Here is a 15,433-nt window from a genome sequence, read left to right as displayed (position 1 = left end):
GAGTCTTGCTCTGTTGCCCAGGCTGGAGTGCAGTGGTGTCATCTCGGCTCACTGCAATCTCCGCCTCACAGGTTCAAGCAATTCTCCCAACTCAGCCTCCCGAGTAGCTGGGATTACAGGCATACACCACCACGCATGGCTTTTTTATTTATTTATTTTTGTATTTTTAGTAGAGGCTGGGTTTCACCATGTTGGCCAGGCTGGTCTTGAACTCCTGACCTCAAGTGATCCAACTGGCTTGGCTTCCCAAAGTGCTGTGATTACAGGCATGAGCAACTGCGCAGCTATTTTTTTTTTTTTTTTTCAGACTGAGTCTTGTTCTGTCACCCAGATTGGAGTGCAGTGGCACGATCTCAGTTCATTCCAATCTCTGCCTACCCGGTTCAAGTCATTCTCCCACCTCAGCCTCCCAAGTAGCTGGAATTACAGGCATGAGCCACCACACCCAGCTAATTTTTTTTTGTATTTTTAGTAGACATGGGGTTTCACCATGTTGGCCAGGCTGGTCTCAAACTCCTGACCTCAAGTGATCCACCTGCTCTGGCCTCCCAAAGTGCTGGGATTGATTATAGGTATGAGCCACCATGCCTCGCCATTGTTCTATCTTAATTGTGGTGGTAACACGGGCATATTCCTTTGGCAAAACTATTTGAACTGTACACTTTGAACTATTTGAACTGTACACTTAAAATGTGCATTTTATTAGGCTGGGCGTGGTGGCTCAAGCCTGTAATCCCAGCACTTTGGGAGGCCGAGACGGGCAGATCATGAGGTCAGGAGATCGAGACCATCCTGGCTAACACGGTGAAACCCCATCTCTACTAAAAAATACCAAAAAAAGTGCATTTTATTACATAAATCATACCTAAATAAAATTGTGTTGTTGTTTTTTGAGACAGGGTCTCGCTCTGTCACCCAGGCTGGAGTGCAGTGGTGATTGCAGGTCACTGCAGCCTGAACCTCCCAGGCTCAAGGGATCCTTCCACCTCAGTTGCCTGAGTAGCTGGGACTAGCTAATTTATGTGTTCTTGTTGTTTGTTTTGGTAGAGATGGAGTTTCGCCGTGTTGCCCAGGCTGGTATCAAACTCCTGGCTCTAACGATCTGCCAGCCTCGGCCTCCCAAAATGCTGGCATTACAGGCGTGAGCCATCATACTGGCCAACTTGATTTTTTTTTTTTTTAAGTGAGGAAGTGGGTAGGTAAGAATGAAACAAAATTGACTAGAGTTGGTAAGTGTTGAAGCTGGATATTGGGTACTCAGAGGTTAATTATATTTATTTACTTTTGTGTAGGTTTGAAATTTTCCATCATATAATACCTTTTTAATTGCATGAGGAAAGATGCTAGTCTTGTTCTACAAATAAGGGAACTAAAGCTTCCTGAGGTTAAGGAATTGCCCCAAAGTCACAAAGCTAGTGAAATGATGAGTCTGGAATGTGAACTGACCCATCTGAGTCCAGAACTTAAACTATTAACCCTGGATGCAAATTCCCAGAGGAGGTAGAGGAACATGCGGGTTTATGCTAGCGGGTGATGCAGACCTGCTGACTTAGGGAATTCTGGGAGCAAGAAAGGTTAAAATGATGGTGGCCGGGTGTAGCAGGGTAGAGAAATGGCTTCCCTCTTGGATTCATTGTTGCGGGGTAGCCTCCTGGTTACCAGTGAACTTAGGACCCAACTACTTGGGTTTGGGTTCTGGCTCTGCCACCTGCTAGCAGTGTAACTTGGGCGAGTCACTTCTCTCCCTCAATGTCCCCATTTATATCATGGATTTTTAATTAATTTATTTTTTGAGACAGAGTCTTGTTCTGTTACTCAGGATGGAGTACAGTCTCCCAATCTTGGCTCACCACAACCTCTGCCTCCCGGGTTCAAGCGATTCTTGTGTCTCAGCCTCCAGAGAATCTGGGCAGCTGGGATTACGGGCGTGCACCACCACGCCCAGCTAATTTTTTATTTTTTTATTTTATTTTATTTATTTATTTATTTACAGACGGAGTCTCACTCTGTTGCCAGACTGGAGTGCAGTGGCACAATCTTGGCTTACTGCAACCTCCCCCTACTGGGTTCAAGCGATTCTCCTGCCTCAGCCTCCCGAGTAGCTGGGATTACAGACTCCTGCCACCATGCCCAGCTAAGTTTTGTATTTTTAGTAGAGACGGGGTTTCACCATGTTGGCCAGATGGTCGTGATCTCTTGATCTTGTGATCTGCCCGCCTTGGCCTTCCAAAGTGCTGAGATTACAGGTGTGAGCCACTGCGTCCGGCCTATTTTTAAATTTTTTTAGTAGAGATGGGGTTTGGCCATGATGGCCACTCTGGTCTCGAACTCCTGACCTCAGGTGATCCGCCCAACTCAGTCTCCTACAGTGCTGGGATTACAGGCGTGAGCCACTGTGCCCAGCCTATATCATGGATATTAATAGAAATGTAAAATGGTATAGCCCGTTTGGAAAACAGCTTTGCAGTTTTTAGGGTTTTTGTTTGTTTGTTTTTTGAGACAGGGTCTCACTCTGTCACCCAGGCACAGAGTGGCATGAATGTGGCTCACTGCAGCCTTGACCTGCTGGCTCAAGCAATCCCTCAACCTCAGCCTCCTGAGTAGCTGAGACTACAGGCACATGCCACCACTCCTGGCTAATTTTTGTATTTTGTAGAGTTAGGATTTCGCCATGTTGCCCAGGCTGGTCTCAAAGTCCTGGCCTCAAGCCATCAGCCTGCCTTGGCCTTCCAAAGTGCTGGGACTACAGGTGTGAGCTACCATTCCCAACCTTGGCAGCTTTTTTTTTTTTTTTTTTTGAGACGGAGTCTCGCTCTGTCACCCAGGCTGGAGTGCAGTGGCCGGATCTCAGCTCACTGCAAGCTCCACCTCCCGGGTTTACGCCATTCTCCTGCCTCAGCCTCCCAAGTAGCTGGGACTACAGGCGCCCGCCACCTCGCCCGGCTAGTTTTTTGTATTTTTTAGTAGAGACGGGGTTTCACCGTGTTAGCCAGGATGGTCTCGATCTCCTGACCTCGTGATCCGCCCGTCTCGACCTCCCAAAGTGCTGGGATTACAGGCTTGAGCCACCGCGCCCGGCCGGCAGCTTTTAAGAGTTAAACACAGCTGGGCATGGTGGCTCATGCCTGTAATCCCAGCACTTTGTGAGGCTAAGGCAGGAGGATCCCTTGAGCTGAGGAGTTTGAGACCAGCCTGGGGAATATAGCCAGACCTTGTCCCACAAAAATTTTTTTTTTTTTTTTTTTTTTTTGAGACAGAGTCTCGCTCTGTCGCCCAGGCTGGAGTGCAGTGGCCGGATCTCAGCTCACTGCAAGCTCCGTCTTCCGGGTTTACGCCATTCTCCTACCTCAGCCTCCTGAGTAGCTGGAACTACAGGCGCCCGCCACCTCGCCCGGCTAGTTTTTTGTATTTTTTTAGTAGAGATGGGGTTTCACCGGGTTAGCCAGGATGGTCTCAATCTCCTGACCTTGTGATCTGCCTGTCTTGGCCTCCCAAAGTGCTGGGATTACAGGCTTGAGCCACCGCGCCCAGCCTAAAAAAAATTTAGAAAGAAATTAGCTGGGCATGGTGGCTCAGGCCTGTGGTCTCAGCCACACTGGAGGCTGAGGCAGGAGGATCTCTTGAGCCCAGGAGGTCAAGGCTGCAGTGAGCCATGATTGTGCCACTGCACTCCAGCCTGAGTGAGACAGTGAGACCCTAGCTCCAAAAAAAAAAAAAAGTTAACCACAAATGTAGAATATGACCCAGCAATTCCACCCTTAAATGTCTACTTAGGAGAAATAAAAATGTACATTCACAAAAGAATTGTATAGCAAATGTTCATAACAGCATTATAGATAATAGCCAAAAAGTGAAAACCACCCAAATGTGATTGGATAAACAAAATGTGGCATATCCCTAAAACGGACTACTACTCAGCAATAAAAAGGAACAGGCTGGGCGCAGTGGCTCATCCCTGTAATCCCAGCACTTTGGGAGGCCGAGGTGGGCGAATCACCTGAGGTTGGAAGTTCGAGACCAGCCTGACCAACATGGAGAAACCCCGTCTCTACTAAAACTACAAAATTTGCCGGGCGTGGTGGCAGGTGCCTGTAATCCCAGGTACTAGGAAGGTTGAGGCAGGAGAATCACTTGAGCCCAGGCGGTGGAGGTTGCAGTAAGCTGAGATTGCGCCATTGCACTCCAGCCTGGGCAACAAGAGTGAAACTCTGTCTCAAAAGAAAAAAAAAAAAAAGGAACAGACTACCAATACATGCTACAACACAGGTAAACCTCAAAAACATTATGCTTTTGTGATGCCAGATGCAAAAGACCACATATTGAAAGATTCCATTTATATAAAATATCCAAAAAAGGGAACTCTGTGGAGACAGAGAGTAGATTAGTCACCCAGGGCTGGAGATGGGAAGGGAGAGCTACAAGTGGGGAAGAGGAGTCTTTTTTTTTTTTTTTTAATTTGAGAACGAGTCTCGCTCTATCGCCCAGGTTGGAGTGCAGTGGTATGATCTCCACTCACTGCAAACTCTGCCTCCCAGGTTCACGCCATTCTCCTGCCTCAGCCTCCTGAGTAGCTGGGACTACAGGCGCCTGCCACCACGCCCAGCTAATTTTCCGTATTTTTAGTAGAGACAGGATTTCACGGTGTTAGCCAGGATGGTCTCGATCACCTGACCTCATGATCCGCCCTCCTCAGCCTCCCAAAGTGCTGGGATTACAGGCGTGAGTCACCCGGCCCAGCTGGAAGGAGGAGTCTTACAAGCAATGTTCTAAAACTGGATTATGGGGCTGGGCATGGTGGCTCACGCCTATAATTCCAGCGCTTTGGGAGGCTGAGGTGGGCAGATCACCTGAGGTCAGGAGTTCGAGATCAGCCTGGCCAACAGGGTGAAATCCTGTCTCTACTGAAAATACAAAAATTAGCCGAGCGTGGTAGCATCTGCCTGTAATCCCAGTTACTTGGGAGGCTGAGGCACGAGAATCACTTGAATCTGAGAGGCGGAGGCTGCAGTGAGCTGAGATCGAGCACTCCAGCCTGGGCAACAGAGTGAGACTCTGTCTCAAAAAAAAAAAAAAAAAAAAATTAGCTGGGCGTGGTGGTGGGTGCCTGTAGCCCCAGCTACTTGGGAGGTTGAGGCAGGACAATTGCTGGAACCTGGGAGGCAAAGGCTGCAGTGAGCCGAGATTGTGCCACTGCACTCCAGCCTGGAAGACAAAGTGAAACTCTGTCTCAAAGAAACCCCAAAACTGGATTATGATGATGGTTGCATAACTGTAAATTTACTAAAAATCATGAATTGGACACTAAAAATGGGTTATGTGTGGTATGTTCATTTTTAAAAATACTGTCGGCCGGGCATGGTGGCTCACACCTGTACTCCCACCACTTTGGGAGGCAGAGGTGGGCGGATCATGAGGTCAAGAGATCAAGACCATCCTGGCCAATGTGGTGAAACCCCATCTCTACTAAAAATACAAAAATTAGCTGGGCGTGGTTGCGTGCACCTGTTGTCCCAGTTTCTCAGGAGGCTGAGACAGGAGAATTGCTTGAACCCAGGAGGCAGAGGCTACAGTGTGCAGAGATTGCACCACTGCACTCCAGTCTGGGTGACAAAGCAAGACTCTGTTAAAAAAAAAAAAAAAAAGTCTATTTCATAGGCCGTTATGGGGATTAAGTGACCTCCAGTTCTTAGAACAGAGACTGGCATGCAGTAAGTACTACAGAAGTTTCTATGGGGTTGGATGCCTGGGGTGCAGTTCCCCAAAAAGGGCAACCGGCAGGTTTCCTGCTCCCAAATCCTTGATCAAGTCCTTACTGCCCCAGGTGAGACCTAGATGGGCCAAGGAAAGGGAAGTGCTGGCTTCTGGATCCAGAGGGGCCCTTTCTAGCCCTCACTCTGGAGGTGTTAGATGGGACCAGGCATCCAGCCTTGTCCCTCTTTTTCTCCTATAGGAGAGGTTCCTGAGAAGGGTGTTGCCTCCCTCATCGCAGGCTGAGGATGGGGTCGAGAGTCCTCTACTGGAGGCAATGGTAATTGCAGCAGCTGGGCCTGCCAACGTGAGTTCTGGTGACTGCTCACATCATGTTTCAACCCTCCCAACAATGTGAGGAAGCCACTGTTGTCTCCTTTTCACCGATAAGCACATTGAGTGTCTAGATGACCTGCCCAGGGTTGCACGGCGCCACCCTGCCCCATCCAGGCCATCAAGGGTGGTTTGATGATCTCCTTTCAGCTGGTCCTTTCAGCTGGAGAGGCACTCACACTATTCTACCGTTTGTAGAGTGATTCCATCCCTGGGTCCATATTCTGGGGTGCCTGATGAGGGCAAGGGGAAGTAGGGAAAGTGGAGGCAGAGAGAAGGACTCACAATTGTAATGACCCCTCAATAAAGCCCCCAAACTCACATGGTTCGGAAGGGGGAGCTGGCAGCTTTTGGAGGCAGAGAAAGAAGAGGCCATTGATCTGCACTGTTATGTAATATTCACTCATTTATTCATACTGATCATTTTCTCGGGCATTCTCTCCTTGTGTCAACACTGTGCTAGGCACAGGAGTGCAAGTAGGAACTGCTGTTTGGGATGAGTCCTCAGCACTGTCCTGCAGAAGAGACAGCCATGAAGATCATCCTTCCAGAACTTTTCTTGTGTATGTGTGTGTGTGTGCGTGTGTGTAGAGGTGGGCTTTTCGAGCAATTATGAGCCTTGGAGTCTAGACCCAGCTCAGCTTCATGACTTGGCAGGACCCCAGGATCCCCCCTCATGACAACTGCCCTGGAGAGCTCTTCTGCAGGAGATGTTAGAGGGTGAGTGTTTTGGGCAATGGAACACCACACCTCCTCCTTCCTCAAACCCTCGCCCCACCTAGGGACGTTACCTCTGGACTCTGCAGGTGGGGGAGGCAGCCCTCCTTACCCCTGTCCTTCCAGATGTTATTTGATGACGCATAGGGAAACTACACCTCTGTTGTCACCTCTAGAAGGGTCCGGAGGCAAGCTGCATCATTTGTCCCCTTTCTGAAACTCTCTCTTGTCCTGGCCTCAGAATAAGATTTTTCTATCTGGAGCTGCCCCCAGCATTCTTCCATACCTTTACCCCAAGCCATCATACCAATCTCTATATTTCCACAGATAGGAAATGGCAGTATCCCAATAACCTGATTTTTAATCAAGAGAGAAATATCTCAGGGAATCATTTATTCACTCACTTGCTCATTCATTCATTCATTCACACATATTGATTGACCACCTATTATATCTTGGCCACTGTTCTAGGCAGTGGGGATGCACCACCAATCAAGATGAAGTTTTCATCAACTCATTTCTAGACTAATGGGAGACAGACACTAAAGAATAAATCCATTTACAGACTTTTATGTAACAGTAAGCTATGCAGAAACTAAAGAAGGTTAAGGGGATAGAACAGGGTGGGCGTGTGTGCTGCAGAATTTGTACTGGAAATTCACTTTTTCTTTATTTTCCTTGGGGGATATGAGAGTGAGGGTCTGTGCATGCCCTCCTCTGGCCTCTTCAACCTGTTTGGCAGATCAAGCCTCAGAGGGGAGCATCCTGGGACTGGGGGTCAGGGGTTGCAGAGCCAGCACTCTGAATTTAGTTGAGGCGGAGTATTTAGATACTGCATCAGAGAAACGGAAATAGGTACTGAGACAGCGTATTTATCGGCTTCCATGGGTGTAATAACACTCCCACCCTTCCAAATGTATTTTTTTCTTTGTTCGTCTTGCATATAACTACTGAGTTAACTACTTATACATTACAGCATTTTTTGAGCCTGCTGTGTGCCACGTACTGTTTTAAGGGCCATTCACGGCCCGCTAGAATCCCTGCTGTGCAAAGCTTGTAAACAACCATTGCCTCATTTCATCTTTCCCCTAAACATTATTTCTGATACTCATCTACGTTGATTCACATAGCTCTTTTAGTCCCAAGAGGGCAGATATGAACCGTCCCATTTTACAGATGCAAAACCCAGACTGCTCGGGAAAAAACGAGTTGCTTTCCAACGACGAAATCCCAGGACGCCACTGGGCCACGTGCGGCGGCGCATCTGGCCCCTCGCGATCCCACCCGCGCACGCTCCCTCCCGCGCTCCCTCCCAGCCGCCGCCGCGCCGGGTCCACGTGTGTGTGTCTGTGTGCGGAATGGGGACGGGGGCGGCGCCGCCGGAGGGGTGGGGTCCGGGCTAACGTCACGGACGGTGCGGCCCAATCAGCGGCGGGCTCGCGGCCCCGGCGCTGGTATTGGGGCAGCGAGGGGGCAGTTCTCTATAACGCGGTCTCCGGGAGCCAGCGGGGAAGAAAGAAACCGAGCGGGCGGAAGGCGCCCTCCCCGCCGCCTGGGCCCGGGCACCGGGTGCCGGGCCCGGGGTCCTTCCCGCCTCCCGCGGCCGCAGGCCGCTTTGTTTCCCCTGCCTCTGCGCTTCGGGCGACTCGAGAGGGTCTCCCGCCCGGGCTGCGAAGGGGACGCGGCGGTAGAAGGGCGGCCGACCCCGCCGGGACTCACAGGGACCCAGGAGTCCGGCTGCCGGGAGGGCCGCGTGAGGAGAGCGAAGAGGGAGCCCAAGCTCTGCGGCCCTGGGTAGCGGGCCGGGGGCGCCCGTGAGCAGAGACCTCCCCGTCGACGGGGGGCGATGTTCCCCTCTCCCGTGGGCTCTTCGGGTAGCCAGGGCATCCCGCCGCTGGGACCTGGACCCCCTCAGTGGGCACCCCTCAGGCTGCTCCATGGAGACCCTGTGTCCCGCACCCCGCCTGGCAGTGCCGGCGTCCCCGCGAGGGTCGCCCTGCTCTCCCACGCCCCGGAAGCCGTGTCGGGGGACCCAGGAATTCTCTCCGCTGTGCCTGCGTGCCCTCGCCTTCTGCGCCCTTGCCAAGCCCCGGGCGTCCTCTCTGGGCCCGGGGCCTGGGGAGCTGACGGCGCGGTCTCCCGTGCTGCGGGGCCCTCACGCCCCCCTGCGCCCTGGCGGCTGGGCCCCGGATGGCCTGAAGCACCTCTGGGCACCGACCGGGCGGCCCGGCGTTCCTAACACCGCGTCCAGCGCGGATGCGGACGTCGCAGCGTGCCCCCGCCGCGGAGAAGAGGAAGAGGGCGGAGGCGGTTTCCCGCACTTTGGCGTTCGCTCCTGTGCACCTCCGGACCGCTGCCCTGCGCCCCCGCGCCCTCGGGAATCTACGACCGGCTTCGCCTCGGCCCCGCCTCGCCCGGCCCCGGGTCTCGAGCCTCAGCGTGGCCCAGCCGCCAGCCCGCCTCAAGAGCCCAGTTCCCAGCCTCCGTCGCCACCTGCGGGCCTCTCCACCGATCCCGCGGGTCCCGGGGCGGCGCCGGGGCCATTCCTGCCTGGCCAGCCTGCCGAAGTCGATGGAAACCCCCAGCCGGCCGCCCCCGAGGCTCCAGCGGCCAGCCCCTCGACGGCCAGCCCGGCTCCGGCCGCACCTGGAGATCTCCGCCAGGAACATTTCGATCGTCTGATCCGCCGGTCGAAACTTTGGTGTTACGCGAAGGGCTTCGCCTTGGATACCCCGAGTTTGCGCCGGGGGCCAGAGCGGCCGCCTGCGAAAGGGTCGGCTCGGGGAGCCGCCAAGAAACGCCGGCGGCCGGCGCCCCCTGCGCGCACCGCGCAGCCCCGCCGCCCTGCACCGACGCTCCCCACCACGAGCACCTTCAGCCTCCTCAACTGCTTCCCCTGCCCCCCGGCCCTGGTGGTGGGGGAAGACGGAGACCTAAAGCCGGCATCCTCGCTTCGCCTCCAGGGAGACTCTAAGCCCCCGCCCGCCCACCCGCTGTGGAGGTGGCAGATGGGGGGTCCCGCTGTCCCTGAGCCCCCTGGCCTCAAATTCTGGGGGATCAACATGGATGAAAGCTGACCGTGGGACTTCTGCCAAAGGGGAAAAGTTGGGACCATGGCCAAACCGCGGGCTTGAGGAGGGAGCCCCGTTTCTCACATTTGTCCCCTTCCTTTACATTTTAGGAGCTGTGGGCAGAGGGACCTAAATGACAGTGATCTTCATTCAAGCACCTAAGTGTTCGGGGTGACAGTCCCTCCCCCTCATCCTTTGCAAAGAAACCCAGGGCTGGAGTCGGGAGAAGGCTTAAGCAAAAAAGGCTGATGACATAGATTCCAATCCCTGCCCCCTTCCATCTCGGACCGTTGGAGGCAGGGCCTGCACCCCAGTGGGAGCAAAGGAGGCTTCCGCTCAAAGACAGCCCCCCCCCAAAAAAAGGAGAGGAGAGAGACCTCGGTGATGGACAAACCGGTTGTTACTGTGTCTGTGGGCGAGCCTGGGGTGCTGGGGCTGCGGTGGGGGTGGGGAGGTGATTGGCAGCTCCCTGGGGGCATCCCCCACCCCCACTGTCCAGGCCTTTAACCCTTTGCTCCCCTCAGGCCTTCCCTAACGCTCCAAGCACGGTTGGAGCCTTCAATGGGTGAGGGAGCTTGGGTAAGAGGTAGATCACCCCCTTCCTGTCCCCTGTCTAGGCCCCCTGAAGTGCAGGTGACCCCTAATTGGTGAGATCTTCAGTCTCAGCCGCCGACCTTTCCCTTTTGTCCAGTTTTGGAGTTCCCATCTTTTTCCCTGTTTGCTTTCCGAGTGTAAGGTCTGGCCGGTGAGAAAGATTCCCCCCAACCTTGATTAATCAGCCCTTTCCCCCAACTTACTTTCCGTAGGACGGGTAGGGCTGAGGGACCTCCTCTCCAGAAAAGTGCTTACTTTGCCTGGGGAAGGGGCAAGACACTGTCCCAGGGAAAGTAATAGAAGGTGGAAGAAATCAATAAAATCAGACCAAACAAGTCGCCTTTCGAGGGCCTCCACCGATTTATGGATGAGAGGGGGTGGAGGTGGAAGGCAGGCCCGAGTCCATTCTTGGACACCCAAACTCAGCCCCCTTAAAGAGTGGAAACAAAACAAGCTGCACTTTGCAGAGGTGGTAAATGAAAGGACTCTTGGCCTAACTGCAAGAGTGCCCTGGGGTTTGAAAGGACAAAGTTTGAGTGTGGATGGGATCTGCGCTGAGGTACCTAAAGCTTCCCCCGCAACCTGTCCCAGCCTCAGGCATTGCGGGAGTTGTCAGAGATCTGATGGATCCGAAGGGGGCAGGGCCAGGGGATTAGGTTTGAGGTCAGAGGTTCTGTTTTCCAGGGGAGGGGTGAGATAGGCCTGGATCACACCCTCTGCCCTGCCCTCCAGCTAGGAGGATCTTGAGTCAGAGAGGGTTGGAAGCGTTTTCTCCTCCACCCAGGTGAGGTCAGGGGAGGTTAGGTCTTAGGCAGATGGCAAGTTGTGGTGTGAAGGGAAGCTGGGGCTTTTGGATCTGCTGAATAACTGAGGGACCCAGTGCCCCTTCTGCCCCGCACTAGTGAATAGCGCCCCCTCTTTCCCCCCAAAAATGAGGTGAGAGAGGAACAGTTCCCACGCTGGGGAAGGACTTGTCTCCTTTTCTGTGAAAATGCTTTGTAAAAAGTTGTTACTGTTTGCATAGAGCAGATTCTTGAGAAAAACTGTTTTGGACCATAAAAGTTTTGTTTGTTTTAAAAACTGTCTCCTTTCATTTTTCTTTCCCTGGGGGTGAGGGTGGGGGTGGGGTGGGTGGGCGTGGGGTGGGCACTTCTCTCTTTTTCCTTAACATCTGGCCTCTGTGAACCCTGCTGACCTCCCCTCCCCCTCCAGCTGTGTTGTGGGAGGAGGAAGGAGGGGTGGGGGAGTGCCTTCCACCCTGTGCTTCGGGGGTCTCCATCTTATTTTGCCCCCCAAAGAATGGAGAACGGGAAGAAGAAGGCAGACACGAGGGGTGGGGAGAGAATCGCCGTGAAGAGGGGAGCTGTTAGAAGTCTGGAAAGCAGACTCCCTGGTTTTCAAAGGCCCTTTGGTTTTAGTAATGTGCTCCGGGTCAGTGTTGGCCCCACCCGCCTGCCTGGAGCCGGGCACGGGATGATGGCGTGAGCTCAGGGTGAAGGAGGAAGGGCTGGTGGGCATGAAATACTCTTTTTGGACTTTCCTCCTCTTCGGGGTAGGAGGAGATGCTGTCAATTTAGCTTCTTTCGTCCCTGCACCACCTGCCCCCACCCTTACTCCCCCACCCCCAACTTTACTCCCCACCTCCACCCTGCAAGTGAAAGGGTTACCACTCGACCTGGAAGGGGATGGGACGGCGAGTTAAAAAACACGCCTTTTAGCCAAATAAGATTTAATTCTAGTTATTTTACAGAATAGGGAACTACATTAGTTTCCCAGGGCTGCCATAACGAATCACAACAAACTTGGTGGCTTAAAAGACAGATATTTAAGCCTCCGGGTGCAGTGGCTCACGTCTGTAATCCCAGCATTTTGGGAGGCCAAGGCGGGCAGATCACGAGGTCAGGAGATCGAGACCATCCTGGCCAACATGGTGAAACCCCGTCTCTACTAAAAATACAAAAATTAGCTGGGCGTGGTGGCTCATGCCTGTAATACTAGCTACTCCGGAGGCTGAGGCAGGAGAATCGCTTGAACTCGGGAGTTGGAAGTTGCAGTGAGCCGAGATCATACCACTGCACTCCAGCCTGGCAACAGAGTGAGACTCCACCTCAGAAAACAACAACAAACCCAGATATTTCTTCTCTTCCATTTACTGGGGCCAGAGGTCCAAAACTAAGGCATTGCAGGGCTGAACTCCCTCCGGAGGCTCTCGGGAAGGGCCCCCTCCGTGCCCCTTCCAGCTTCTGTGGCCCCAGGTGTTCCTTGGCTTGTGGCTGCAGAGTTCCCATTCTCCCACTGTATGGCCCTCCCTTCTCCTGTCTGTCACGAGGACACTTGTCATTGGCTTTAGGGCCCACCAGACAATCCAGGATGATCTTGTCTTGACATCTTTAATTAAGCTACGTTTACAGAGACCCTTTTTCCAAATGAAGTCATATTCATAGGCTCTAGGGGAGTGGGGGCTGGGGATTAGGACCTGGACACATCTTTCTGGGTTCCACCATTCAGCCCACCCCAGAAACTGAGTCCCAGAAAATAAAGAAACTTGCCTAGACTTTTTGGGGGAAGCAAACAGGTACTGGGTGTTTGGGGTTGGAACAGGAAACAGCGCACTTCCAAGCGAGGGCCACAGTAGGAGCAGCCAGAAAGGGGAAGCCCTGGCTTTCCCCAGGCTCTGAGCGCCTGGGGATCTGGGACTCCCTCTCCCATGTCAATACACTGGAGCCCAAGAGGGTCTGAGGAAGTCTGCTGTCCCTCCCAGGTGTCCTCAGCCCCTGCTTCTACCCCTCCCCTCCTCCAGTCCCGTGTCCTCTAGGGCTGGTGGCCACCGCCTTGGTTTGTCAGGGATGTGGTTGTCACAGTCTTATTTCTGTCTGGGTCTCTAAGCTCTTACAGCATCACATGTTTTCCTTCTGTCTCAAAGGGTCTCAGAGGGTCTCCTCTCCGTGTGCCTCGGGATCTCTGCCCTCCTCTTCAGGGTCTGGCAGGATCCCAAGAGTAAGCCCGGCTCACCTCCCCCTAGCCCAGCCCTGCTTACCGTCTCCTCCCTCCTCCCGGAAGCATCAGCTGCCTCTAGCCCCTCTGCCTGTCACCTCTTAGACTTTTGCAGCCTAACTTCTGCCCCTGAAACCGCTTTTGCCACGGTCAGCCAGGACAGCCCCCAACCTTAAATTCAACAGTTGCTTCCCCGCCACCACTCCTGGACTTCTCCTGGACAGCCTGTGACACTGCTGGACATTCACAAGCGTCTTTCTGTCTTCTTCCATCTCCTCCTCCTTTTGCGCCCCCGCCCCCCCAAGCTTTAAAAAGACTGAGTCCAACGAAGTCCGGTGGCGCCTGCCCTCCTCCCCATCTCCCTGCAGGATTCTGTTTTCCTCCCCCAGGTCATCAGCTTGCACCTATATGGGTAAATGACTCCCACCTGACTGTCCCTGCCTCCTCTCCCTCCAGCACCCCTCCTGAGCCTTGGTCCCACATCTCCACAGGGACAATGGCAACTCATATGCCCCTGTCAAAGACCGAGCTCCTGGTCCCTGCCCACAGCTCCCTGCCCACAGCAATCTCCCTGGTCAAGTCCACGTTCTGGTTACAGCTCTGCCTGTCTCCCCATTACTTCCCCTGGACTCAGCACCTTGAATTCTCAGTGGGGTCCTCCCATTTGACCCACAGCTATCTATTTCCAAGCCTCCCCCTGCTTCTCCCCTCCCGAGGATCTCTTGTGTCTGTAATCTCCACTCCATCATGGTGCGGTGTCCCCTATCTCTAGGCTGGACTATGACAGTAGCCACCTAACTATTAATAGTTTCTGGATGTCTGGTTTTTCTCTGATCCCCTCAGATCAATTTACCTTCTTACTCCGTGGGTCCCCTGATTGTATTAAATGCAGCCTTCTTGGTCTGTCATTTGGAGCCCTCTGTGATTTGGCCTTAACCACCACCCCCACCCCCAGCTTCCTCATCCAACTTGGTTCCCATTACTTCGCTTTATACCAGTGAAGATATACCTGGTCTACCAGGCTAGAATGCACTTCCTTCCCCAGCACGCCCAGCACACCCCTCCCTGCTTTCCTTACCTTCGTTCTTTAAAGCAAAATGTCACCTCTCCCATGTCTTTTTTTATTCCCCCAGTTAGATGTGCTCCATGACACCTCTAGACCCTCTTCACTCTTCTGTGTCTGGTAGGAAGGGACTGTGGAGTGTGGAGGGCGAGTGCAGTTTTGGGGCTAGACACTCCTGATCCCCTGTCTCTATCGAGAACCTGGGTCAGGGAACCCCAGGCAGAACCTTCCTGACCTAAGCTTTCATTTTATTGCCTTGGTCTTAACTGAGAGTCATTGACATGTAACAACCACTTCAAAAAAATCACTCCTGCAATTGTAAAAACTTCCTGAGAAGGCTGGCAAGGTGGCTTGTGTCTGTAATCTCAGCACTTTGGGAGGCCAAGGCAGGGAGAATCATTTGAGCCCAGGAGTTTGAGCCAGCCTGGGCAACATAGGGAGACCCTGATGCTACCAAAAACAAACAAAAACAAAAAACAAGCTGGGTGTGGTGGCGTGCACCTGTGGTCCCAACTCCTCTGGAGGCTGAAGTGGGACAATTGCTTAGCCACTTCAGGGAGATCAAGGCTGCAGTGAGCTGTGACCACTCCACTGCACTCCAGCCTGGGTGACAAAACGAGACCCTGTCTCAAAAACAAAAACAAAGAACACTTCCTAGGAAGACACTGTCCAGTGTGCCAAATTCCCCTATGCTATGTTCATATTTTCTCTAAGACAAAAAGTTAGGGTATTGATGACAAAGTTATAATTATTTGTGATTTTTCTTATGTCCTTCTACAGTCATCTTGTATCTCTTGCTTCATTTTTTAAGGTCCTGAATCAGTGCCTTGCACCCAGCAGGCACCTAATGAATACTTGTCCAATGCATTTCACCCCACCTCCGTTCCTCCTGACCCCTCCACCCTTGTCCAAA

General features: G+C 53.0%; 1 protein-coding gene across 1 annotated transcript; it reads left to right on the top strand.

Annotated features, from left to right (window-relative positions):
- The first annotated feature begins 8,264 nt into the window (after positions 1–8,264).
- On the top strand, positions 8,265–10,803 carry EPOP (elongin BC and polycomb repressive complex 2 associated protein). Its single transcript, XM_023203937.3, has one exon. The coding sequence runs from the start codon at positions 8,736–8,738 to the stop codon at positions 9,873–9,875; it is 1,140 nt and encodes a 379-aa protein (XP_023059705.1). The 5' UTR covers positions 8,265–8,735; the 3' UTR covers positions 9,876–10,803.
- The last annotated feature ends 4,630 nt before the right edge of the window (positions 10,804–15,433 follow it).

This window comes from Piliocolobus tephrosceles, chromosome 16 (genome assembly GCF_002776525.5).
Source record: "Piliocolobus tephrosceles isolate RC106 chromosome 16, ASM277652v3, whole genome shotgun sequence".
NCBI classification, from domain to species: Eukaryota; Metazoa; Chordata; class Mammalia; order Primates; family Cercopithecidae; genus Piliocolobus; species Piliocolobus tephrosceles.
This window is presented reverse-complemented; position numbering and strand designations above follow the sequence as displayed.